This window comes from Numida meleagris, chromosome 5 (genome assembly GCF_002078875.1).
Source record: "Numida meleagris isolate 19003 breed g44 Domestic line chromosome 5, NumMel1.0, whole genome shotgun sequence".
NCBI lineage: Eukaryota > Metazoa > Chordata > Aves > Galliformes > Numididae > Numida > Numida meleagris.
This window is the reverse complement of record NC_034413.1, coordinates 19,140,623-19,168,174: the sequence shown is the minus strand read 5'-3', so window position 1 is coordinate 19,168,174 and position 27,552 is coordinate 19,140,623. Positions and strand designations below refer to the sequence as shown.

Below are 27,552 nucleotides of genomic sequence, written 5' to 3'. Positions count from 1 at the left end.
CAAATCCTTAGTTTTAATTAATGTGAATGTTACAGAGACACATTTCCCCAAAAAACTGATGCTTGGGATTTACTCCATTATATAAATGTCTCTAGTAAGAAATAGCTACATCTGCCGACAAGTTTCCACATTCTGACACTGCCACTCACGCATTGTGTTCAAAGGGTTTCCAGAGCAGAGACAGAAGTCACTGGATGGATATTCTTGTGGCATTTTTGTCCTTGCAAGATTTAAATCATATAATAATTTACATATATTATTTACCACAGAAATTGTTCCAAAACCCGGACTGTTCTTGGTACCTTGCAAAGCTCTTCTTGAAGCCAGTGGCAGGAGCTCAGTACAATTATAGGACTAGTCCTGCAGGTGACAGAACTGAGTCCAAGAGCAAGACAGCTGCTCCAGAACAGGTGAGCTCCACTTCCCTTTGTTCTTTAAAGTCTCAGTCCTAAGTGTGTTTTCAGTGTGGTCCTCAGCAAAGTTGTTCTGCCAAGGAGCTCCCAAGCCAGGTCATGCATTATTGCAGTCCAGTAGGACATGAAAGGCCTCAAGGGCTGGCATTAATGGATTAAGATTTTGTTTCCACAGGAAGATCAGTAAAATGAAAGGAAGGCTGGAAAGTGGACAGAGCAGCAGATTGATCCACAGCAGGGCTCAGCCTTTCAAGGCTAGGAGCAGGGGTCCCCTGACAGAGCCATCAAGCCCACATGATGGGGGCAGGCTACTGATGTCACTCGTGATTCCTCAGCTCCCTTCTGGACTCCATCTTGCTGGCATATTTTATACAACTTATCTGACCAGCACTTGGTTTGAAAGATAATTTCCTCAGCTATCAGCTCGACCTGAGCTAGCAGGTGGCAAGACGAATAGCTGAGGAAACCATCCAGGCAGGGCTTATTTGTGAAATGAGGGGAGGGATCAGAGATCGACTGACAGCCCAGACCTCCAAGAAGGTTTTATTCCAGCGTTACCTCTTGTCAGAACCACTAATTCCTGATCCCATCTCTGGCAGAACAGACTCCATTCCTGCACTCCAGGCATGCAGAGATCTGCAGGACAGTCTTTTTGGCAGCAGTTAATATTATCATCACAAACAAAAACTCACATAAGGGAAGTGAAGAGTACACCTAGTCCATGTGTGGCACCTACCTTCTCTCCTGGGGTCACTGAGATTCTCCAGACACAGTGGGAATATGAGGGATAGCCACTTGGAAAGCCAGGGGCTGAGAAATTCCCTGTGCTGTCCTGCAAGGTTTCTCCACAAGCTGTGAGAGAAGGGGAGGGGAGAAAGATCAGCAGCAAGGAGTGACTCTCTAAAGGATATTGAGGTCTAACAAAATGTCTGCACATGGCTACTCCATGCAGGCTGGTAGCTTGTACTCTAAGGATATTCATTCATGGTACTGACACAAGGTCAGCTACTGCTTGAGACCTCACCAAAAGGTGTGATGTGAAATTTTTCAAGATTCCTGGGACAGATTGTCAGTGCAAGGACACAGAGGAAACAGCTTTTAAAAAGGCACACATCTTCCTTCATCATCTTTCCACATGTCAGTACTTTCACAGTTTCAGTCCTACTGAGGAATATCTTATCCATTAATAAAATAGAAAATATTAGTCCACCCTACCTTGCAACCCCATGACTGCTTCCAGCAGCTCTGTTCACCCTTCTCAGTACTTCTAGGTGAAGTTCTCTGTAGTTACTATTAAGTGTCTTGGGTTAAAACTTTGTTAAAAAGAAGCAGGGCAAGTCCCACTGACGCCCCCATTTTTGGCTGTCCAGCATCCACCCTGATGTTACACTGTGCAGGATAAAATATGAACACTGCAGCTCATTCTGCTCTACACCTTCCTGTTTGTCTCCTGCTGCCATTGATGCAATGTAGATCCCAGTGTTGCTTTTGGGAAGTAAATAGTTTGCATATGCTCCTTCAGGAAACTTCCAAGATGTGGGAAAGCAGCAACTACTGTAGTTCCTGTTCTCTGAGCCAGAAGGATCTTGCTGGAGCAAGGAATGACCACGTATACATCCAGAGAAATTGACCGGCTAGGTTGCAGAATCACACATATCAAAAGCTCCTATTCTCATCTTTCAGAATACTCACTAGTCACATGCAAATACCAATCCCAAGGAGAGGGAACCTTGGCTTGCCTGCTCTCAGGTTGTTTTTCTAATGTCATAACCCACTGACATTATAAAGCTCCCCTTGACCTGCAAATTGGTTTCCTCAGAGATGGCAAGGCAGCTTCCAAAAATCCCTTGTTAAGCAGCAGTGCTTTGAAAGATCTGACAAAACTGAATATCTGGCTCCCTTTCTCATGGAAATGCCAGGGGATTCTCTGCCTGATACTATCACACACAATTTTTTTCAGCCATAATCACTATTAGATGGGCAGGTCGGAAGTTGGAGGTGAAAAGAGAGCAGTCCCATTCAAAAAGTTTAGTATCTTTAAAAAAAGGAAGAGGGAGTCACGTAAACCAGAATTTCTTAATTTCCCTGAAGTAATTTGACCCACAGTTTGACAGGTCAGACTTGATGAACAATAGGCAGAGACACAAAAAGGGATTTTTTGCTCAACCAACCAGTTCCTAGGGGTGCTCTGGAAGGTAGATCACTACTAGGAACAAGTTGTGCATGTTTTGAGGCAGCATTGTCTCTGGCAAATTGATTCCTGTCAGGAAAGACAGATGCACTTAAACCTACTAGAAAGAATCACTATTGAGGAAAACAGGCAGGAAAATACACACACATGCCCTTAAGGAATGAAGCAAACGAATGAGAGTTCAAAAACCTCCACACTGCTCAGACAGTTATGAGCCCTGAAAACTCCCCTTACCATTGTCCATCTACAAAGGAGCATTGCACAGGAAGGTTTAGTTTCAAAGTACTCTGCAGTAATAACTTATCTCTCCTCCAAACTCTCCCAGCATGCTTGGCAGGTGATGCCATCTTTATTCTTCAGATGGGCAGAGCTCCTGGTGGTAAGAGCTGTTGAATTGCATGCATAGGAGAAGAAATCCAGACATTTCCAGAACATACACACTTTCCTTTCCACCTCTTGCAAAGATTTATTGCCTTGTTATCTCTAGTACAGTCTGTTGGGATCTAATTCCTGCTCCCAAGGGTGCTCCTAGAACTCTCAACAAGGAAAAACATGGTACCCCAGCAGATAAACATCTCAAAGAAGCTGAATCCCAGCCATACTTATTCCGCGTGCAGCAAACCATTCTTCAGCTGATCCTCTGGTATTGCCACTGGGTCAATACACCAACTGCAGTGGCCATCAGCTTAGGATTGTTCTAGGAATGCCAACATCTGGCAAGATGTACCAGTCCAAAACTCACATGGTATACAAATGCTCTCTCTGCTAGAACAAAATTATCTAAACAAAGCTGTCCCCTGTAAGATCATAAAGAAACTGAGAAAATACACTATATTACCATCATGGCATAGGATGAAGATGTCACGTTCAGCTGAACCACAGTGAAGGTATCCCAGCCCTTAGTTCTAAGTGTAATTACACAGTAACTGGCAAAAATGCATAATAGTGTAATTATGGACGAGGTACTAATGTATTTACTACCAAATACTACTCTGCTAGAGCATCATGAAAGGAGACCTTGCTAACCATCTAAACTTTGCAGAGTCTCAGAGACCTTCCATGCATGCTGGGAGAGGCTGGCCCTTCAGAGCAGAGAAGGGCAATTGCCCGCATGTGCAGGAGAGAGCAGAATACTAAGGAATAATGCATATGTAAGCATAGAACATAGTGTCTTGCAGAGGACATCAACAAGTAGTACAAATTTACTCCACTTAGGAACAAATAAACCGATAGGTCCAATAAGACTATAGTTTGGTGCTTCTGAGATCCAAGAAACAGAGGTGGTCTTCATACATGGTGAAAAGGCTGTTGCATAGCTAAGCTTCTAGAAAGAAACAGAGGTGAAAACCAAAGTGGAAGAGACAAATACATCAAAACTCCTTTGCAAATGAAGTAGAGACACAGATACTTACTGCTCATTAGCTTACTGGAAATCTTTTTGATACTGCACAGAGAATTGGATGGGATGACTGGATGCATGACCATGCTCAATGTAATGTTTAACCATGCCTGTGTAGTTAGAAGAGCCACACAGACCTGTTTTCTTCAGCACCAGGTCAGGCTGTTTTGAAGTCATCTGTAGTGAATATAATCATCCAATCCTCAACTGTGGTGAGATATCAAAACTAGTAATTACTGCTATTTCCTTTCAGAAATATCTTCAGTAATTTTCTCTGGTTTCACCTGGCTTGCCACAACCCAGCAGGTGCAAGCATTGGGAAATTAAGAGCAATTTAAAGCAGCAGGGCTAAGACAGCCCTAAAGGTAGAGGCCACAAACCTAATGATTTGGAGAACCACCTCTCTTTTAATAAACAACAGTCATTCTGGTTTGTACAAGTGCACACTTTTAGCTCTTTTTACATAATTTCTAGTTCTTTTTGGAGGGTTCTTAAACTCTCTTACTAAATGGGAAACCATCTACCATTCAACTTCTGGACTACATGGTCATGTTTCACCTAAAAATCCTCAGCTTGGCTACTGAACAAACTTTCCTTAACCGAGAATCTCAGTCAGATCCCGCTAAAACATACAACTGAAGTCCTTTGGGTTTTAACTCCTGAGCTTTGCACTTTGCAGAACTTTTTTCCAAGCTACAGATTTAAATAGCAGTTGCAATGTCTATTTCATCAAAAATACTGCACCAGTTGTCTTCAAAAGCAACTTGTTTATAAATTTCGTTCCAAATAAAACAATAGATATTTGAAGAAAATTGGTTTCACAGGCTTAAAGCTCTGATCATTATTCTGTCAAGTATTTTCTGAACTACAATAAGCTTTGCTAAGTTTTGTGGGGAAAAAAAAGTATAAAAGTTTTACTTCACAAGCAGAAAACTTGAGACTTAGAAGGGTCCTCATTTAAAAAAAAAGTTGCTTTGTAGCTTTTAGTTTGACTTTAACCTCAGGCCAAATTAGCTTTTCAGTTTGCCTCAAGAAATCTGAATCTGTAGTCAATGCTTCCAGCTAAGTGAATGAAAAGTCTGACTCAGTCAAAAACAGTGCAAGACATCTCTAATTATTATTTTTTTCAAGTATTCAAACAACTCAATCCCTAAAGTAAACAGAGATAGTTTTCTTAGAAATACATTTCTGAGAAGCAGAAGATAATTTCCTTAGAACTACATCTCCAACTACGTGTTTGAGAAAATTATGAGTTACATAAAGAAAAAATTGCTAGTTAGTATTAGTACGCCTAGAAAAGTTATACCCCTCACTATAAACTAGTGATTCCCAAACATTGTAGACCCTGAAGCATTGCTCATCTTCAGAATTTACTGTAGACCCTTATGAACTCATACTTTCTGACCTGTACCTGATACAGTGAAGAAGAGGATTTGCACACCAATTATAAGCTATTTTCCATAGCTTTGTGAATGATTCACACACCAGTGCTAGCCAGCTGCTCACTTAAGTGGTGCTCATGGCAACACTACAGGCTTGGGCAGAGTGGCTGGGAGACTGTGTGGAGGAAATAGACCTGTGGGTGTTGGTCGATGCTCAGCTGAACGTGAGCCAGCAGTGTACCCAGATGGCCAAGAAGGCCAATGGCATCCTGGTTTGTATCATAAATAGCATTGCTAGCAGGAGCAGGGAAGTGATTGTCCCTCTGTACTCAGCTCTGGTGAGGCTGCACCTCAAGTACCACGTGTTTGGTTTTGGGCTCCTCTCTGCAAGATAGATATCAAGGCCCTGGAGCATGTCCAGAGAAGGGCAGTAACGTTGGTGAGGGGTCTGGAGCACAAGGAACTCGAATTGTTCAGTCTGGAGAAGAGGATGCTCAGGGGAGACCTTATTGCTCTCTACAACTCCCTGAAAGGAGGCTGTAGCAAGGTGGGTCTTGGCCTCTTCTCCCATCCAACAGCAATAGGACAAGAGGGAATGGCCTCAAGTTGAGCCAGGGGAGGTTCAGGTTGGATATTAGGAAAAATTTCCTCTCTGAAAGAGTGATCAGGTGCTGGAATGGGCTGCCAGGGAGGTGACTGAGTCACTGTCCCCGTAGGTGTTCAAGAAACGTTTAGATGTGGTACATGGTTTAGTGGGGAAATATTGGTGGTAGATGGACAGTTGGACTAGATGATCTTGGAGGTCTTTTCCAACCTTGGTGACTCTATGATCCTAAGATGTGTCTCTGTATACTGGTAAAACCCTGCTCTCCTACCCATCTTCTCCTCTCTTTCTTTGATACGTTTATTACATATAGATTAATGTTTTGTTCTGTTTAGCATACACTGATTAAGCAAGGTCACATCAATATGGTGCCCAAACTCACTCATCACACAAACTCCTGGGCCATGCTTGAAAAAGTCTTTTTTTCCCCTCCCTGCATTATTACAAACATTAGTCATACTGCAAAACAAGAGCAACTCTCTATTATCAAGTATCTTCTCATGGATGTTTCACTACCAGCAGAAACTCAGTGCTTGTTACATTTGCTCCATCCTAGCATCACTCCCTCCATGCATGCTCCATTCTCAGTTGCTGCAATCCATGACACAGGTGCTAGACAGGTGCCATCATTCCTCAAATCCTCTATTTATATCTTCATATTCCACACATCCTTAAGTCTGGCCGACTTCTCTGAAATCCAGTTTTCTTGTTTAATCTATTCAGCTGTAGCTGTTCCACAAAATCCTATTGTCTAACATCTCCAATTTAAAAGGATCCTTCTACTCTCATAGATAAACTTAAGTCTCCAAATCATATCTATGATGCCAATACTCTTTTTGCTAATCTTTGCAGACACTGGATAAAGCAAGACTCAGACTACCAGTCTTCAGAAGTCAGATATAATTAGGTGGGTTCTCTATCCAAACTCTTCTAAGTCTACCACCTCTTCTGCAGCAGAAAGGGGATACAACCCTTCCTTGAGCAGCCCAAAGCACCCACTTGCAGCAACTAGACTTGCATCTTTGAGCTTTCTCTCATGTTATTCCCAGAGCTTTAGTGCAACACACCATAATCAGTTAAGGTTTCAATAAAGCTCTCCCCTGGGACAACACCTCTATAAAAAGAGAAGTTTAAGGTTTGGAGTGCAGACACCCTAGTCTATTAGATAACACTCTACCACTTTGCTAACTCCTAGTCCCCAGCTGTCTATGGTCTTACATATCAATTCTATTCTCTACAAACAGAGCCTATACCCTTAATTCTAGACAGGATATTTACACGAACCCTATACACTAGCAAAATACAAATATTGCAGCTACTGTACACTTCTCTTCCTAAGTTTCAGTAGAGACCACTGGAAAAAACTAAGGCCCTAACCAAACAAGAACATGAGCGAAGTACTAACAAGAGATGTGTTAGACAAGTGCAGTTCTCCCACAGCTTCAGCATAAAGCATTTGATGGCCTACATTTTGAGTCCTTTCACCAAAGGTACTCTTGATTTTCAATACTTTCCAGACAAACTGTGTCTACACTAAAGTTGTAGCCCTTCCCACAAGCCATATTTACCTGGGCACTTGTACAACTTCCTGGCCTGAGCAATGTCTCCCTGACTCAGGCGAACACGCTGACCAATAGTTGGGCGGACTCCATTATCATCACGACGGGGAAGGATGGTGTCAAGGAAAACCCCTCTAAAGGGAAGAGCAGAGAGACAAAGAGCAGTGAAGTAGGGAAAGTGACATGATGAACACAAAGCCATTCTTGCAGGTCTTCCTTGAGCACATGTCCCATGCTAGCAAGTAAGAGTAAGGCAGATTATGATAAACGTATGTCTTGAGGTGGCCATCACCCTACAGCAGATAGCCTCCAAACATACAGGCAAATCTGCTAAGCCAGTAAATTCTTCTTTTGATATATCAGGATTGCCACCGACTGCTGTTTCAGAATGGAAACATTTATTGCCATAAATCAGAAAAGGCAATGAAATATTCTTGCAGAAGGTTCGTGGCACTTACAGCTACGTTGGAGCGCAGACTGGACACTTATGAGCAGAGGGAAAGGAAGTTTGTTTGGTAGCAGGTGAGGCTAGACTGGCAGTGTCTGTGGTTGCCACAGGCAAAAAATAGATCAAGTGCTCTACCTTTGTTTTGCATGAGTTCCCAGGATAATAACGCCATTTGTCTCTGCCTTTTTCCCCTTGCTTCATACTCAGGAGCTGTCTACTGCACTTCGGATCTCAGTCCAATAAAGGACTTAAGTTCAGACCTCACTTTCATCAAAATGCAGAGACAGTGCACACAAACAAGAGCTTGCGTGCAAGAAGCATCATTAAAACTGCACAGTTAACGCGAGAGGGAGTAATCGGAAAATGGAATGCCAGGTTGGTAAAATCTAAGCTCTAGTAGTCAGGCTGTCCAGTCCACAGGAACCATTTCACTGCACTCCTGAATGCCTAACAACCCTGACATTACCAATGCTAGCAGGGATTTTGAAGCTTTGGTATTAGCTCTGTGAGGCAGATTTCTCTCTTTCTCAGGGAAAGGATACCATTGTCCATAGAGTCCAATAGGACAGTAAGGGCAGTAATTTTAATGCCGCACGTCCTGATACAAGAGTCTTTGAGAGTATGAGTTAAGCTCTAAGTAGACAAGCAATTTGGTTCATTGGGCTGCTCAGCTGAGTGAGAGCCTCAGGAAAAAAAGTTTGAGATAGTTTTTGCTTTACCTTGAGTTTAAGTAAATACTATAAATGGACTTTTTGGATCACAGTTGTCACAAGCTGTAAGTCAGTATTCTTGAACAGAAGATGTCATTAAACATATTCTATGGATAAATGTCTTTTGTAAATATGCAAATCAACAGAAGAAATAGAGGGGAAAGAATTTAATCTACTTAAAAAAATAGAGTCAGCTCTCACAAGGAAGGTGCTTTTTTTCAGTGGCAAGAAAATTCCTGATCTATGCTGCAAAGCAGCACTTACAAGCTGTGAGGTAAGTCCATCAAATTTTGATTGACAAATTCAGGCTGGCATTCTACATGCCAGCTACCTGCTTTACTCTGAATTTATTTATGTATCAAAAATAAATCCTCCAATTCCAGAAGCAACATGAACACAGAGAAAGGTTGATTTGCTCGTGTTAAATTTTCGAGCTTCCTCAGGAGTTCAGAGAAGAACTTCACATTTGGCAGGGACCTTCTGTGGCAGGTGAAATGCATTCTGCTGATTTCCAGGCTCAACCAGAGAAGACTGACAAAGTGTAATAGGGTAACCACCATTTGCACAGGTAAACCTTTGATTCTTTTTGACTATTACAGCCCTCACAACTGCAAATATACAACCCCCAGCCTCCTGATCATTGGGTACATCCAGGGTATTGCTCACACAATGCGAACAACCCACAACTTCAAATTACCTAGGGATTCATAATTATCTGCCAAACATTTTTTTCCAGACAGATGAACCTGGGCTGGGGTAGCAAGATTTCAGGTTTTATATTTTCCACCAACTGAATAGTCTACTCCCTTCACAAGCATTATTGCTGAACATGACTCTAATTTAGGAGGCAGTAAATATAGTTCTTATCATTTCACAAACAAAGGAATTGATAACAAGGGAGAGTCTTTCTGGCCTAGGCCACACAGGTCCCAGCAGTACCATGGTGTCCAAACAAACCCCCTTGGGTTAGTAACACTGCTAATAGTAAGTTGCACATTTGATGAGTGTCTCTAAGAGCACCAGTACGTTGGCTCACAAGTTAATAAAAATCAAGCAGATATCATTAAACCGAGCAGTTCAAGCAATATAACACCAGAATTGTTCTTGAGTAAGATAACCTCTTCTCCCAGAGGTAGGAAGAGAACTCAAGAATACTGGATGCCCCAATTCTCCTATTTTTCAGGCATGGGCACAGCACACACTAGATGCCCAAAGCAACAGCAAGTCAAGCACAATCCACCACTGTTATCAGCAAAGCATGACAGAGTTTGAGTAGAGATGTTCTCAAGCGCCATTAGCAGCCATACAGCACCATGAATGTGTTCTGCAAACATCATGGAATTATCAGCTAATCTTGAGAAATGCTGATCATTCACTGTCCCATCTGAGGGCAATAGATACATGCACTTTTCAAGGAAGCAGAGAGTCAAGGCAGGTATAGCTGTCTGAATCTGAGTGCTTCATTTCATCCCTCCACTGTACTTATGTCCCCATTTTCAGAAGAGAGGCAACATCTTACTTCACACAGTAAAACCTGTGGAGAGCATAAGCGTGATGTGCATACATCTGACATAGGATTCAGACAGTGTGTTAAAAATACATCAGTAAGATGCCCCTTGCCTGCCTTGCAGACAGTGCTACCTGCATCCTGACTCCAACAGGAACCTCACAGAAAAGCAGAGCCATGTTCTAACTTCAGGAAGTGCTGACAGGCCTACAAACAAGAGGCTTACTGAACTGTTTGCTTTGGAGTCTGTAGAGGTTTAAGCTTTCCTACTGTTAAACTGCCATTTGTAGGTCTTGACTGTGATAATAGAAATTATTTTGAGACAGTAAAATTAAGAAATTTGCTTCCTTATTTGTAAAGAATGCACCAGAATACATAAGCCTGTAGCCATACTTTGCAAAACAGGTGACTTTCTGACACAGACAGAAGTTCTCGTGGCAAAAACTTGTTCCTGCTGTCATTAACAGCCTCTAATGCTGTACTCCTTACCCACCACAGAAGCAAGTGATAAATACATTTATCTGAATGGAAAACTAGAAGTGACTACTGCAGCAATTCTCAAAAGCGTCACTGAAAATAATTTCCATTCTGTCATCTTGTCCTCATCCATACTCTGCTCTCCACCGGCAGAGAATTCATACCATCTTTTTCCCATGTGGACTTTCTGTAAACTGCTGAACTATACACACACCTGCTACAGTCTTTTCCTTAGCAGTGTCATGGAGAGACCGTCTCCCATATCTAACCATTAGCCATAATGAACTCTGCTGGATCTTAGTATCTTCGTGGGTCATATGCCTTTGTTAGTTGCAATTGGCCAGCACCTGCAAAACTCAGTAAGGTGAAGAGACATGCACACATTCACCAGTCTGTATCCATGCTCACTGGTCAAACTAAGCATCATTCAATGGGGGCAGTAGATCTCAAGACAGGTTTTCGTAAAGTAAAAGCCTATTCCCAGCACTGCCTATTTACCCTGAAAGCACAATCAGCCCACAGATGCACTTAGTGCTCAGTTCAATTACTGCAAAAAGACTGCTACTGGGGTGAGGGTGGGTCACAGAGACAAAAGACTTAAAGAAAACAGACTTAAAAATCCTATTAAGCATCAATTTAAATTTAGAAGGACTCTTGCCATTTTTATCCCTTTTTGGTCCAGCAGTGTTCTGAAGGACCCTGGTTTTCAAGAGAGACAGACTCAAAGGCATCCACAATATAAATGGCAGTAATAACTTAATCCTGCTTTTGTGCAGGACAATTCCATCCATTTAGAGTCCAGCAAACGCTGGGACAGTCCAGCAGATGCCTCAAGGGAAGAAAAACTGTTTGCTTTGGGTATCTGATCCAAAGAAATCTCTGAAGGCAGCAATACGTCTTTGCCCAGCCACCATCTCTCCCTGCCATAACAAACAGTACTTTAGCAAGTTCGGTAATTTTCTCCTCGTTGATGAAAAGTTTCAGGAAAAAAAGAACAAAACATTAGCCTTAGCACTCCCATACAGCTAGCAAATAAGAAAGTTTTAAAAGCCCCAAAGATGCATTCAATATTAGCAAACAAAAAGTTAATCAGAGTGAATGTTTGAGCTCTGCCTCTCATCTCCTTTACTCGAAGTACATAGTAAAGGAAAGCTCCTAGTAAAGGAAAGCTTCCTAGGAAAAACCTTCAAATAATGTAGCAAAATAGAGCTGGTCATCCAGTAGTTCTCATTCCAAATCCAGGACATAAATGTATGTTCATTTCCCCTCTCTATATGCACCTTTCTGAGCTCTCTACTCAGAAAATGAGCTCCATCTGGATAGAAGAGATGGGAGTCAAGGGCAAACAGCCCACACACAAATTAGCCAATTAGCTGAGACAGGAACTGGACTGAAAAATTCTGCATGAGGAATTTAACAACACAGAATCTCAAGCCTGAAAAGGCCATGATCTAAAGCACATACACAGACGGTTAAAAAAAAAAAACACATGCAATTAAAAATAATGACCTGATGCCCATTCTTTGGCAAAGTTGCTGAGGACTCAAAAGGTAATATCGTAACTCTAAACTATGAGCTGCGCTACTATCAAATTCAAAGCTGATTTTAGCATTATCCCTCTTGCAGGAGGGCAGATTTACACATGTTGGCTGTGAAGGTTACAAAACATACTGGTATAGCTTTAGAAAGTGTCTGAGATAATCAGCAGAAGGTGAATATAGTAGGCAGGGGAATACAACAGTCCACCATACCAAGCACCTTGCTTTTTCAAACGTTTCCAAGGCCCACTGTGACCACCACATATCTCTGTAACAGACCACAGGTCTCATTCGAGGCTCTACATATCCCACACAGCTAATGACAACTGCTAAGAACAGTCCCAAAGGCAGATAATCCATGATTCTCACCTGGAGAACGTGTTTCTAGCATAGTGCATGATGCTGTCAAAGTCATAGGTTTCTCCCAGTGAGTTCACTTCCCCAGCTTCCATCTTTAAGAAGTTATACTCCTGACCTGTGATGTTAAACGAAGGGAAAAAACAAATCACTTAAAAAAAATTCTTCCAACTGGGAGAGTCTGGAATTCAAGGAATACCCTCCTACATCCCAACAACTCCAGTGGGACATCCCAAATCTCTATTCATCCAACTATTTTGACTCTTATTCTAGGCAAAGACTAGAAATATTTTTTCTTCTCCATCCCCACTCACAGATCAGTAGACTTTTGCACAAGCCCAGTAAGGATGATTGCCACCCATCCAAAAGCCAAGCAGAATAACCTGAATTGCCATTTTACCTTGCTGTATGTTCTCTCTGATGATTGTGACATGCTGGTCTCTGTCCGGCCGTGTGTGCTCATGCCAGAAACCCACCACATGACCCAGCTCATGAGCCACAATACCAAACTTATCACAGTTCTTTCCAATGGATATGGCCTGAGGGCCCCCTCCTCGGCGACCCACATATGAACAGCATCTGGAAAAGAAAACCCATGAACTCACGCAGTTCAACAGTGAATTGGGAAAGTCTGAGATGGGTACAGGCTAGCAGCTTCATATACTACATGTACTTAAACATGTAAGTATATGAGCGTGTATATATATATACTTATACACACACACCCACATACGCGTAAGTATATATATACACACGTATGTATACACGTAGGTGTATATGCGTGTATGTAGAAAGAAAATAAATAACTGCATGTCTCTAAAAACACATGCATACACCTAAGTGTTATCCCAGGAAAAGGATCCAGAACAGACAGGTTCTCCCACGTGGCTGTTGTTATATTCTGGCCAGAGCTAGACTTATAAAGCTGTTTGTAATGAAAGAGATACCTGCAACATAGAGAGCTGCAGACATCATGTATATCACTTACCCACACGTTCTGTAAGTGAACACAATGAAACTCTCTTCATTGGTTCTCTCCACAAATGTCACACAAGTGTGCTTCTCCCAGTGTCTCATAGCTTGCTTAAATATAGCTCTTTGGGTTCCTGAAAAAGAAATCCAAGAACAGCAAACAGTGAAGGCCTGACTTTCAAGAAAATCTCTAATGGACTTTATATAGACAGTCAATCTTTCCAGTAGTCAATCCTATACCTGTAGACCCCTATAAGAATCTGAGACATCTTGCTAGTATAGAACTAACACTGTGTCATACTTTTACCTCCGTGTTTGATGAGTTAATGGCTCTAATTAAACAGGTAGCAAACTTGGTTAAGCACATCAGTGCTTCTGCATATAAGAAATATTACCTCATTAGGTAAAGGTTACACTGGCACTGCAGTTTGGTGTTCTGATCTGTGCACTACCTATTCAGCGGCATGCCAAATTTGCTCACATGCTGCAACATGAAATGACCACACAGATTTCAAGGCCCAAGAATTTCACATAAACATTCCACAAAACTAAGGCAGAACTACTGCCAGATATTTTATCTTTAAAGTTAGTAGCAAAAACTGTATTGGAGCTAGAGGCAGAACAGTCTTAGGGATGCATACGGAGGCGCAGAGATACGCTGCTGGTCTGCGTATCTTGAATTCAGGAACAGCTCAGGACTTGATTAGAGAGACACTTGAGAAGTAGAGTATTATGCCTTGCTCATATGAGCAAGAAGATCGGCAACACTTTACCTCCCCCTGGGTATGGGATACCTACAGTGGTCACTCAGCTGCATCCAGAACAGCCATACAGTCAGCTAGAAAGTGGTGCCCCAGAGAAGTATGCGTAGCTTATGCGTACACAGGGCTACAGAGTAAGCTGATACTCTCAAGGAGGACTAAAGAGGGGACAGAGGCCAGAAGTATATCAAAAAGGCACAAGGAATAGACAAGTTCCAAGGGGATATTAAACTAAGGCAAAGCACGAAGCTGAATATAAGACAGAACTGCACTATTGTGAGAGCTGCTTCTTACAGTCACCCAAATGGAAGGATGGTGTTACGTACTCTGCATGGTTATGGCAGTGGGACACAAACAACATAGAGAAGACACTCTCAGACTCTGAAGGATGCAGGCAGCTGTTCTCTGACAAATGCATGAGACACCTGTGACTAGCAGGCTACTCAATTTCCTGCTAGGGTGCATGAACACCTCCTTTTGTATGAGGAGAACTGAGTCTTCCACTAAGGCTTCACAGGCTCCTGTCAGCGGTTTAGGTACAAGAATGGGAAAGGGTCTCAGTTAACTTGCTAAAGAGGTCTTGAGGATTGCCCTAAACTGGCAGGAGGAGGACTAGGGAAGCAAACCCACACTGGACAGAAGCTGTTATCAAATTGCCCTGCTCTTCCAACTGCAGAGAAGGTCCCTTTCTGGAAACATGGGATGCGACTGCAATTCACAGAAGTTGGTCCCTGAAGCAATCAAGAAAGTAGCGAAGTTACTCAATTACTTCTTGAATTCCAAACAAAGAACCATCTCTCTATACACTTCAGTCTTAAGCTTCCGCAGTGCACAATTCCTTGCACAACCACACTGCCCACCACCACGCCTCATGAAAAGGCTCTCAAAGACCCAAGTCATTTCTGGGAAATCTGCTCCTGAGATCTCCCACACATTTTGAGACACTCACCCCTGAGCAAACAGGGAGCAACATTTTCACTACTGACCAGTGAAATTTCCTCCGATCACGTAGGGGATGACTCCCCCTGGCCAGATCCTCTCAGCCCTGGATGTGGTTGCCCTGCGCACCCTGGGAGAGGAGTGTGTATCCATCCCAGACTCATCTTTATATTCCTTCTTCTTCAGCCTCCTCACAAGCGTCGTGTTCTGCCTGCCATCTGCAAGACAGAGTTGCAACACTGTTTAAATCTTTTTTAGTTCCAGGTACAGCCCTCAGGTAAATACCCTGGTGCTTTAGAAAAAGAAAAAACAGAAAAGGCAAGATGTTAATCCAAGCCAGAAGCCATAGCGAGATTTGCCAGTGATTTATTTGGGACTTGGAAACAGTTAATCTGTGGTAACCTAACCCCTCTTGTTGTGCAGAATCACTGCACGTTACACAAAAATATTTTCTCAGAAAGGTGTAAAGGGACGCCCCTGCCACATCTAGCACCCCATTTTACCAAATTGCATCCTTATAGATGATGACTCAACACTTTAAGAGTAGCGGGAGGATGGAGGTCAAACAAATCCAAATGTTGCTGCATTTTCTCAACCTGCTGCACTAGTTCAGATCTGCAGTGAAAGGCTTATCCTAGCAGGGCTAGCTTTACAATGATAAGAATAACAAATTGATGAAGCCTTGGAAAAAGAGGTAGGGCCACTTTCACTGAAACCTACACTTAAGGCTGAAAGGTATTACATATAATTGTTTGTTGTCATATGCCAGATCTCAAATGGTGTGGAAAGACATACAGATCACACAGCACTGGAGGAGGGATGCTTGGGGTTGGCAAAGCTGATGCATTCTAATCTTAGTGCAAATCTCCATGCAGAACATCTTCATTTTAATGAAAAGAAGTAAAAATGTAAGAGGAAAAACAGAACAAATTTCTTGTTAAATTGCTTGCATGGTGCTCAGTGCTGGCCATGAAACCTGCCTGAAGATTTATTCAGGCTTGCAGGCAGTCCCTGTACCTTGCCCTGTATTTGTGCTGCTGCCACGTGCTTGGGTAGCAGCTGCCTACAAGATTTGCACTTTTGATGAGGTGTGGGCCTGACACAGGAGAAAATCTCATTCACTCAGTGTTGTCCTGGCTGTTCACCTCATATTTGCTGTGCCATGGGCGAGCCCAAACTTCAAAAGAGCCTTATTCTACCCTTTTTTTTTTTTTTTTTTAAACTACCATCTTTAAGGATTTGATAAGCTCTGGTTCTTAGATGTTCTTCACTCGCGCATCACCAAGCCAACCCATCAAATGAACTTGGGCAAGGGAATAAGAGTACAGGGGTTGCTACAATGGCAGAGAGCACTGGAGTCACATCAACAGGATCTCCTTTCTCACCTGAAAAGGCAACACAGCTGGCAGTGGCTCCTTGGTGCTGGCAGGCCTTTCTGAAGCTCCAGGAGGAAGGATCTAAGCTACAGTTGTGGTATTTCATATGGAAATCAATGAGGCTGGCTACAACTTTGATTCTCAAGTTAGGGACATGGGTTGCTGGGTTATGAAAAAACATGAGCCTCACTGAACCCTTCCTCCTGCATTTAGAGGCACTGCTGAGAGCCTCTTATCCCATTCAGCCCTTCAGCAGAAACATGAGTAAGCACAAACCATTACTGTTAAGGTTGAGGGGATCAAAACAATGGGAAGGAAATTACGATAGTGCAGAGGGAAGGAAGTAATGAACTTCAAACTCTTCCTCCTGCCTATCCCACTGGAGGCCGTGCCCTCAGCTGCAGGATAAAGCAATAACTTGCCTTTTGTTCCATTTATCTCCAGAGCACCTTTCCCAGCACGCTAGCTGCACTGTTTCAGAAACCATTCCACCCCCAAATCAGCTGCTAGACTCTACAAGGTAGATGGTGCCATGGTGGAGGTGGGAGATTACCATAATGGAATAAGAACTGTCCTCCCCTTCTTTACATACACCTATTCCACAAAGGCACTGCTGGGGCATCAGAAGAAACATAGCTGGAAGAAGGGAAGAGGGTCTTGAGAGAGAAGTGGTCTTGTAGATACCTGTCTCCCAGTCAGAAACTGCTCCTCAGGCTGCCACAAATCCCTGTGAATTTGCACACTGGCAACTCCTGTCAGTAAAGACAAATGAGGAGTCATCTGCCCAATGCTTTCCTGCATGTTGTGTAGTAGAAGTTCTGCAAAGGAGATTCAAGATCTGCATTTCTGCAGCACAAATACTTCCATTCCTCATCAACAATACAACCTCTTGGGTGAATTCTTAGCAACAATCCTACTTCTTGACACCCTACCTCCTAAAATATTCTGCTTTTAATTGCTTATATTTGCTGGGCCCTTGAAGAAACCTGACACTTCCTCCTAGCCAGCAGAGACGCTAAAAGGAAAAGACAGCAGATGCAGTATCACCAGGGGAAAGAAGAAACCTGGACAGAATGCTTTAAGAAGTACTGCTTTTAGTCACTGCCATGTTGCATGTATGGAGGTTTCTTCGGTGAAAGATAAAGCTCTGCAGCTTTTCTAACTCTTAGTCTACAAGGGCATAATCTCTTTGACAGACCAGTACTGTTGCTAAGCCTAGGACAACTGAGATCCCTTCCAAAATCCATTCCCTCATCCATGATGAACATCACCAACCTCAGAAGTTTCCACAAACCGCCTATGGATGCGAGACTCCTTACGATGAATACAATCCAGGTAGCACTCTGAATCTGCAGCATGCCACAGAACACCCACTATTGATCTCTGAAACTCACTCAGTGGTCTCAGCCTTATTTGTCTGGGAAACAGTCAGACAAGCACTGATGTAAGAGAAGCATCTTCCTTGAGAGTTCTTGCCAGCTGTGCCATTACCTCAGGCCTGCCAGAAGTTCAGGAGACAAGAGCAGCTATGACATGGGAATGCAGCACTTGGCTACGAACATAGCATTCATGAATGCAGACATGCACCCCCTACCACACGCTGAAGTGCTGTGTGGCCTCTGCCTTAGTGACCCTAACAAGGGGGAAACAACAGTCGCTGCTGCACAGTGGGCTGCAAACATCAGCAGGGCAACTCTGTGCAAATACCTGTGATATCACAAGTTGAGACTGATCCTGTAAGAAATACCTTCCCTACAAGGGTGGGATAAACCAATTGCAAAACTTTGCCTAGGTGATATTACAGCTTCAGGGGAACAGAAATGTTAAACAGTTTAGCTGAAATATCCCAACAGCAAGAAGCAGACAGGTAGTGCTACACACTCTGCTTTGGAGTAAAATGGTTTTACAGACCCAGTAATGCTCATGGCCACCTATATGTACTGGTCTGGCTGGGATGGAGTTAAGTTCCTTCATAGCAGCCCCATATAGTGCTGTTTGGAATTTGGCTAAAATAGTGCTAATAACATATAAATATCCTGGCTATTGCTGAGCAGCGCTTGCGCAGCATCGAGGCTTTCTTTTTCTTACTCTTCTGAGTCACCAATAATTCTACGTAAGAGCCAGAAGTAGAATAGGATGCAGCTAGGATAGCTGACCCAGATTGGCCAAAAGGATGTTCCATACCATCTGACATTATGCTCAGCAATAAAAACTGCAGGACTTTGTCTTCCAAGGTAGCCATTGCTCAGAAACTAGATGGGCATTGTTCTTCTTGTGGGAGGGGGTGAGCAAGTGCTTTTATATCACTTGGTCTGGGGCTTTTTGTCCCCTATTTCCTTCACTTATTAAACTGTCTTTAATATTATCTTGCTTTTTCCTCTTTCTGTTCTTTTCCCCATCCCACTGGTGGAGTGGGAAGTGAGTGAGCTCAAGCATGGATGCTTGGCTGCTGGCTGGGGTCAACCCACCACACCACAAAAGGCAAATTCACCCTAGCAGAGAGTTCACCAACACCGCTAAATGAAGATGCCTGGGAACAGCTGGTCTCCCAAGCATGCACCCACACACCCATATACAGGACAAAGGTTTGTTTAACAGGGGATAAAAAAGTAAATAAAAGATACCCAAAGGTCTGGGTGGGGTACCACATTACCCGTTTTAACTGCTTTTTTACTATCGGTTGAGGTGGTGTTCTCATTTGGCTCAAAAGACTGTTCTCCCAGGCCTCCTGCAAAAGAAAAAGAGCAGAGATCTCATGTTGTATGTTGGCAGAGCTCTGACATAGGAAGGACAACAGATGGCACTGAGGCCATCTGGGGGTCTGCTGGCCACAGAAACTGGCTGCTGTGCCTCCACCAGGAGCAGTAACTAGCAGCCTGATAACACAGGGTTCTTTTCCTGGATTTCTTCCCAGCCTACAGAGATACCTTTGAATTCATTACCATCCCTGTGCCTTACTTTTCCCATGTACCACAAAGGCAAAGCATCTCTTCTAGAGAACCTTTTCCATTCTGCAAAGATCAGCTTGGGAACACCAAGATCTGAAGAACTACAGACAGTATAGAAGCTTTGTCAGTTAGCCACTGAACACAGAACCAACATGGAAAACCAGCCCAGCATATCTTTGGCAGGAAAGCACTCCACAATTACCACAGCAGGAACAAAAACTCAGAAATCATGCCTAGGTTGAGTGAGCACAACACACAAGGCGGCAAGACGCATAACTTAAATAAAATGGGCTTTGAGACAACATCCACAGCCTTAAGAAGGTGGCTCTGACACCATCACTGTTGCCACTCTCCCTCCATCCTCATCCCGGTATTAAGGGCACCCTGTGAGAAGAGAAGCGAATGGGCTGATTTCTGAAAAGGTACCAGCAATTTCCTACAGTCTTGGCAGCAAGGTAGAGTAGGAAGAACATAATCACGAAATACAGAATGAGATACTATTACGCATAGAGCACTTCTGGAGGCTCTGCAGAAGCTCCAAGAGAGGTGTCCCACTTTCAAGAGAGATGGAAATCTTCCAGCCTTTGCAACAGTCTTGCTTTGTCAGCTGGAAAACATTCCTTTCACTCTGCAACTGGCTTCTTACAAATCCCCCTCCAATCCCTTCAAGTGGGCAAGGACAGGGATGTCACATCCTGCTCTTAAGGGGAGGGAAGGGGTGACTAGATTTCATTAGCCCTTTACACAGGAAGAAAGATACATCTCTGACACCTGGGCAGAGGGCTGAGGAACTCTAATTCTAGCTCTCCAACAATTTATTACTAGATATACCTCCTCAAATTCTACCTCTCCAACATTATATTACTAGAACTAATTAAAAGACCAGGAAATGGATGATGGAAGTCAGCAATAAAACAAAACAGAAGAAAATAAAATATCCAGGCTCTCAGCTGACTATAGATTAAACCTTCCTGGTCCAAGAGAGTCACTAAATCAGGGAATTGTCTCTCAAAGGAAGTGCATAATGTAACAGAGCTTGACTGGACAAAAGCCACTAGACGTGAGAACAGGAACAAGCCTGATTCAGCAAGATAGATTGCTCTGAACTCTGTCACTCTTTTCCAGCTTCAGTGTCCCATCCTAACATTTCCCTTTGTTTTCTTTCATACCCAGTCCTCGTCACTTCCTTAAGCCCAAGCTCAACAAAAGTTCCTTCTCAGTTAAGTTTTGGGTCCCGAGGACTTTTCACCCTCCCAAAGTATGCTATTCTTTACACAACATCCCATTACATTTAAAGGAAACCCTAACCAGTCATTCACCACCAGAGTTAAGGCATGTGGTCTTTGCTGAAGCAAAGGATAATTTTGTACTTCTAAACAAATGCAGCTTGCAGTCACAAACAGATTGCTTCTTAATTGAAATTGGGAGGTGAATTATATGGTGAATTAGAAAAAAAGAACAACTCTGTATTTAGTGAATTGTTCTCCTAAGAGGGAACTGTATGGGATTGAATTGCAAATAATGTCACCAAACTCTACAGCTGGGCCCCCTCTCCTGCACCCAAGCTGCTGACCTCTGCCGAGTCGCAGTGTCACTTGCACGAGCTGTTTTTCCAAGCTGTGAGCGCATTCTTTCCCAGAGATCAGTGCAAGCCTTGGTTTCTTATGCAAAGGAGATGTTTGAATAAATGAGTGTGACTAATGAAATCTAAAACATCTTTGCATATTTTGTCTCATTGTAGCCCATGAAAAGGGAGAGCACTATACAAAGGCCAGATATTGGTGTGCAGATACACCAGATATTTTCAAGTGTTACTAATCTCACTAGGAAAGACAGGGAGTCACCACACCCTTCTCTCCCACAAGGAAGTTTTGGAATCATACATCAGAATTTTGGAAGATCCTGTTCTGACTCATTTAGGCTTTTAGATATTTCCTATCCTTATGATACCTAAACACATCCCAAAGATTAAAGCCACTTGACGCTTAGCCCTCTCATCTGATTCAGCCCAAGAGAAGGACAACACGTGGTCCTGGAAAGACAAAGATAAGAAACTGACATGCTCTTATCAATATTTAAGAAAGACAAGGGATGAACCTTGTGTCTGGAAGCAGCTGCACATAGATTGCAGGCAATGTGCAGGTCCTGTTGCCTCCTCAACAGGAGGAGGCATGTTATGTCAAAGAGCATTGTGGATTCCAGTCATTGCTGCTCCAGAGCTTGAAATGCCCATGTATTCAGGCCTGTTATCACTAGAAACATGGAAAAGGAGAACACAGATTTTCAGTTTGGCACAGTGATCCGTGGAAAGCCCATATTACAACAAGAAGGTAGGCCTTACTTAAAGTAATCTTATAACACAAGCAAAACAGAATTGATTTTTCTCTTGTTCCATTTTTAAATGTATTTCCAGCAGTTATCAAACCCTTCAAAATCACTTTCAGCCTCAGTACTTCCTACCTGCTGTTGTGTCAGACCAGTTATCACTTTTCTCCACCCTGACCTTTCTCCCACAGCCAGGGATGATACGAATTTTGTTAGATCATGCCTCTATATAAGGAGCAGTACTAGATCCCCAAGCTCTTTTAACTCCCACACTTCTGATTCTATCCTTCCTAACAGTTCTTAAGAATTAACAGCTACAACCCCAGCTGGGCATTGCTGGACTTCTGTACTAGATAATTCTGTTTTCATGCACAACCTGACAAAGACAAAAAATTCTCTACCCAGGGTGGAATATTTCACCTTCTACCTAGAGCATACTCACAACAATTAATTTTTCTATGCCCCACAGACCAGCATTGCCAAGGGAGCTTGGCTGAATTAAAGGAACTCTCAGAAGCTTAAATGAACCACAAATCTGAGTTAAATCCATAATGCTCGTGGTCCTGGCTAAAGAACAGGTGCCCAATTTGTTTGCAAAAACTACAGAGGCAGCTTGAGGTGATAAGTAAGGGTCCAGTGAAGCAGAAAGCAGCAGGCTGTGGCATTGCTGGGAAGAAGGCATTTTCTTCACCTCTTCCAGAAAAGGAAAATGAAAATCCAATTTTGCTTAAAGGAGTCCAAGTTGCTCAGCTGGGACCAAAATAAAAGACAGCAGATTAAGAGAGCAAGAGAGAGCACGAAGCATGCCAAGAGTCAGATCAAAACTATACTATTTGCAATTTCCTTCTGCCACTAGCATAAGCAGAAAGACATAATCTGAAGAAAGAGCAGAAAGCGGAGCTCATATAGCATTCATACTGTCCATGAGAGAGGGTGGGACGAGAACACCTTAGTAATTTGTCGGACTTTAAATTTGTCTTATACAAGATGCAGCTTAGGGCTGAGAATATTGATTGCTCTATGCATTCTGCTTTCTTTTGTTGTTCTAAAACCCAAACAGTCTGATCTACCAAAGAGAGGGCAATCAGATCCCTTACTAAATAAAGCTTCTGTGCTTGCTTCCGCTTGGTCAAAAACCACACAGGCCTTCTTGTTTACCAGAGGAGAGGAAAGCCAGGCAAAGCTGCCAAGCAGTTTGCCAGTGAATTGGGATATAAGCAGTAGGCCTGAAAATACACATCACCTTCCTTGTCCCTTGCACACTGTGTAACATCCCATAATGCCACAAATCTGCTTGAGAGGCAGCTAACTTTTTAAACACTGTAACAACACCTGTCTTCAAGCTTTTACCTGAAAGCACTACTCCGGAGTCAGATGCGTTACCCACTTGAAAACACAGGAGAAACAATCCTTCCTGAGATACTGGAGTATCTATCCAGAATTTAAATCGAATGATTGTCAAGAAGAACTGTAGGTGTCTGAAAATTGGCAGAATGAGAAGACAAAGTATTCCAACAAGGGAAGTTGGATGGGATGAAGCTTGCAACATCTTCCTTTTTTCCAAGAAGGCAGAACAGATACCATTAAAATCAAACCTTCTTACCTTCCACACAGTTCCAAGCCAGGACAACTTTTTCTCTCCAGGCCAGTGAAGACACTCTCCACCACATTCATGCAATCTCCTCTTCTTTCCCTGGTTACTTCTCGCATAGAGGAAGGGCACCACAGCTGAACATGGGCAGCAGCTACAGCCATGATGCTCGTCACCTCCATTGAGGTGAAATGAGCCTTCAGCAAAACCTGAGGATTTTCTTAGGTTCTCCTGCTTTTCTAATTCAGCAGAGAACAACTTGACTGTACACAAAATTACCAGGACTCATGTGGACTGAATCTCAAACTTCAAGTATGTATTATGGAAAAGCAAAGGCCATTTTGAGGCTTGAACGCAACCAAGGAAGAATGTGTCATAAATTCAAAAAAATGATTAACAGCTTAATCTCAACTTCCCACACCTCCAAGTGCTTCACTTTAGTAGCCTCATTCAATACACATGCTAGTCAAATTCCACAGCTTAGACTTTGGATTTCAAGCAGAAGCTACAATGAAGCATCAACAAAAAAGCAAGAAGTACAAGTAACATTAAACATTCATCTCTTTTCAGAGCTTCAGTTCTCGTAAACTGTCATATTACGATCATCAGAAAAGTTTCTGGAAGGACAGGCTGAGACAAATGATGTTACACTCCGCTTTTTAATTTCCTCATTAACCAGGGGTCAACAACTTTTTAGGGCAGTCAAAACCCTTTATTGCACTGGATTTTCTAACTGCAGAGAAAGTGATGATTTTATTAAAACAAACTCTGTGGGGAAAATGCATTCAGAACACAGAACAGATGTTTCCCAGAGCTGGTAGAGAGTCTGTAGCAAAAACTTTTCATAACCCCCAGGGCCCTAGAGATCTGAACAAATTATTTGAGATAGTCCTTCAGCATTTCTCAATAGCTAAATAGCTGAAGTTCCCAAAATTTAAAGAAAAATAAAGAGAAGAATTCTGAACTACAAATCCCTTACAGGAATCTGTTTTTCACATTCAGAGTAAGCTGACTAGCTGCAATAACTCAGGAGAGTCCCAAGATTCAGAAGCTTGACAAGCAGATGTGTCATCTCTGCATTAGCTCTGCAAATGCTGGTGTGGAGTTAAGACACCAGCCTCTGAGGACGTTCACAAGACGAGAAAGGTGAATATAGTTAAGCAAATGCAGAGCTGCCAAAAATATGAGCTGTAAAGCACTTAATGCACCATGCCCTTCTGCTGGCCATCCCCTGTAGCATGTTTGTACCAGCACTGCAGGAGAGCATTGGCAGCATCATCCCCCAGCATCTTGTGTTTTCCCTCTGCACTCTCCGGTTTTTTGGAAGTGGCTGTATCATTTTTATACTGTGACTCATTTTATTTTTAAAGAAGTTGTTGCAAGAATTTTGAGAACCTGAACCAACCTCTCTAGCAGTATTTCAAAAAAGAGTCAATGAACAGTACTCTGTGGAAACAAGGAAGGACTGGGAAGAACAGAAGAAGGTCTTTCCTGCAGGCTATTAACAAATACCTCTGTCCCCCAGGGCAAAAAAAGGACAGACACATAAGAGGAAAAAAAAAAAAGAAAAAAGTTACCTACAGTCTGTACCATATCACTGATCTCTCCCAGAGAGAGAGTCCTGCAAGATACTGGCTTACAGCGCTTCGGCCACATCTGTTTCTGCTGTACAACCAGGTTTGTACACAGAGTGCAACTTCTCTCCTCCCAGCACATTAAAATAGCAATGTCCAGCACCAACTACTGGTGTGTTGCATTAGACTTCCCGTGGATCCAATAGATCAAGCTCTATTTCTAACAGGCACCTGCCTCTCCATGACACCCCTCTTGATTCAGAGTTATCATTCCCCAACCAATTTCCCCTCTGAAATGAAAAAAAAACAAAACAAAAGTGAACTTTTGGGGGAATAAGGAAACGGTAAGAACTGGCTTGGATTCACCCACTGCTGTGCAAACAGTACAAACCCTCCTGCCCTCCTTCTGCTAACTACCCCTTACCTCTGACCTGCATGGTTTAATTGCTTCAGCCATAGCCCTCTCTGGGCCTCTGCAGGCACAGCCATGCACAGCTTTCTGTGCTCCCTTGCAACATCCCCCTACCCCATGCCAGCTGTGGGTTCCCATGCATCGCCAGCCAGCTCTGCTCCCACTGAGCCGTTCTAATCCTTTTGTTTTTCCCTTACCTTGTTTATACTGGATAAAAATTAACTTGAAATGAAAACACTACACTGGAAACTAAATTATGTTTGAATGCAATTAAAACTCCTTTCAAAGTGAATGTGCGGTACAAGCATAAATAACTTTCTTCCAGCTTGCTTTCTGCCTGGATATTCAAACACTCCCAGTTCTGGAGCTTCTTGGAGAGCTTTTGGCGCCTTCTTACCCTCTGGAGGACTGTGATATACGTAACAGACCTGAGGACCTTAAGTAGATCCAGCAGAGACACCTCATCTGCTTAGTTACATACCAGCTCTACCACGGCTTATTCAAAAGACATTTCAATTGACCGCCAGTGGCAGGGAAACTGAGCACTGAGGCCATAATACAAGAGGGGCCAGGTATGGGGCTCAAAAGGCTTTCAGAGCAGAAATGTGATGACTGTTGAGCAGCCTCAGATCAACTCTGGTCCCAGGACCCAGCAGGCCCCTGCCTACACCCCAGATGTGAGCAGCAACAGCAGGACTTGCTCAGCCAGGGTACCACATTAGCCTTCCAGCACGTACCCATGGAGGCTGTGCAGGCCAAGGGGAAAGAGACCATGACAGGCAGCAAGCAGAGCTTGAGCAACAGTGGAGCCAGCAACACCATGTCACTTCTCAGCATGCTGGAGGGATCTAGAAAACGTGGGTCAAGCCACAGCTATCGGCCATTCAGAGGCTTTCCCTCCAGGCTCCCAAAGGGCTTGCAGAAGCCTTGTAAACACATGTGGGTTAAGTCATATAACTTATTTATGCATGTGACTTCCCAGCAGAGAGCTATGACTGGGCAGGGGTGATCCCTTACCCCACAAGGTAAGGTAGCAGCCAGAACCTCATACAGCATACCTCCACCCTCCTCCTGCCATCAGCTTTCCCCCAGGTCCCCTCTACAAATTACCCCTGGCTGGGAAGCATGCAGATAAAGGAGCCCAAAAAAAGTCCCAAGTCTGAGCAAAAGCTTGTCTGAGCACATGGCCAGCTGGTGCTGATGGAGGCATAGGTTTCTGTTGCTACAGACACGAGGCCAGGAGTCAGGACCTCAGCAGGTCACAGCTCAGCCAGCCCCAGTTGCCAGCAAGGACATACAGTGCTGGGGAAGCAGCACTGCTTCAGGAGCACAGACCTTCATGTTCATAGTGGACCCATGCATGATGTCACACCATTCCGCATGGTGTCTCTCAGCTCCACGGTGAAATAGATACCTGAATCATTTGCAGTCATTAAGAAAAAAAAGCAGAGGAGTTGGGGTGAAAGTGGCAAGAGCTTTCTTCACCACAGCAAACTTCCACACAGAGAGCATCCGGCAGAGAAATACCCAATTCGGCCCAGGGATACCTGCATTTCAGTGGAGGAGTCGTACTGGTGGAAAAGCAACTCAAATCTCATCTCTGCCACAAACCCACTCTAGGACTCAGCAACTCCATCAGTTTCAAGAGCAGTGGTGAATCCCCCACAGACACTGCTTTCTAAATCTCACACTTCTCTTCAGGACAGCTCTAGGAAGTAAAACAGCAGAATAATTCGAATATTTCCTTTTGCCTCTGATCTTTGTCCTGGAGAAACTTGTTACCCATTCCCAAAGGTTGTTCAAGTTGCCATCTGACCTTAGAACTACAGCAGCAAACACAGTACAGCATTTCAGCCTAAAACTAATTTGCTTTCTTTCCCCACTTGACAGCTGAATAAATACTTTGTCCTTGCCATTTGAAAAGGGGAGCTGCAGTGAAGTTCTTTTTTGTCCACTGTAGTTATAAATGCCTGCCTTCTTTCCAAATTAGACCTGAGCAAGCAGCTCAAAGTGAACACATTTATTCCACAAACATAATCTTTTTCTGTTCACGATCGACATGAGCAGTT

General features: G+C 43.2%; 1 protein-coding gene across 13 annotated transcripts in view; it reads right to left on the bottom strand.

Moving 5' to 3' along the window:
* The window catches only part of TLL2 (tolloid like 2), a 109,310-nt gene that overhangs the window by 39,800 nt on the left and 41,958 nt on the right, over window positions 1-27,552 (bottom strand). For 5 of the 13 annotated variants that reach the window (XR_002439208.1, XR_002439206.1, XR_002439207.1 and 2 more), the window contains 7 exons: window positions 19,287-19,361; window positions 15,305-15,475; window positions 13,574-13,691; window positions 12,986-13,164; window positions 12,598-12,703; window positions 7,558-7,682; window positions 1,150-1,265 (listed from right to left, as the gene is read on the bottom strand). Coding sequence is in view for 10 of the 13 variants with exons in the window: in XM_021398136.1 (XP_021253811.1) it covers window positions 1,150-1,265; window positions 7,558-7,682; window positions 12,598-12,703; window positions 12,986-13,164; window positions 13,574-13,691; window positions 15,305-15,475; window positions 19,287-19,361 (890 nt within the window). In the remaining 3 variants the exon portion in view is untranslated. Of the gene's footprint in view, window positions 1-1,149; window positions 1,266-7,557; window positions 7,683-12,597; window positions 12,704-12,985; window positions 13,165-13,573; window positions 13,692-15,267; window positions 15,476-16,642; window positions 16,922-17,317; window positions 17,399-17,908; window positions 17,926-19,257; window positions 19,362-27,030; window positions 27,050-27,552 lie in introns of those variants that run through there. The other 8 variants (XM_021398139.1, XM_021398142.1, XM_021398140.1 and 5 more) reach the window with 8 other exon arrangements.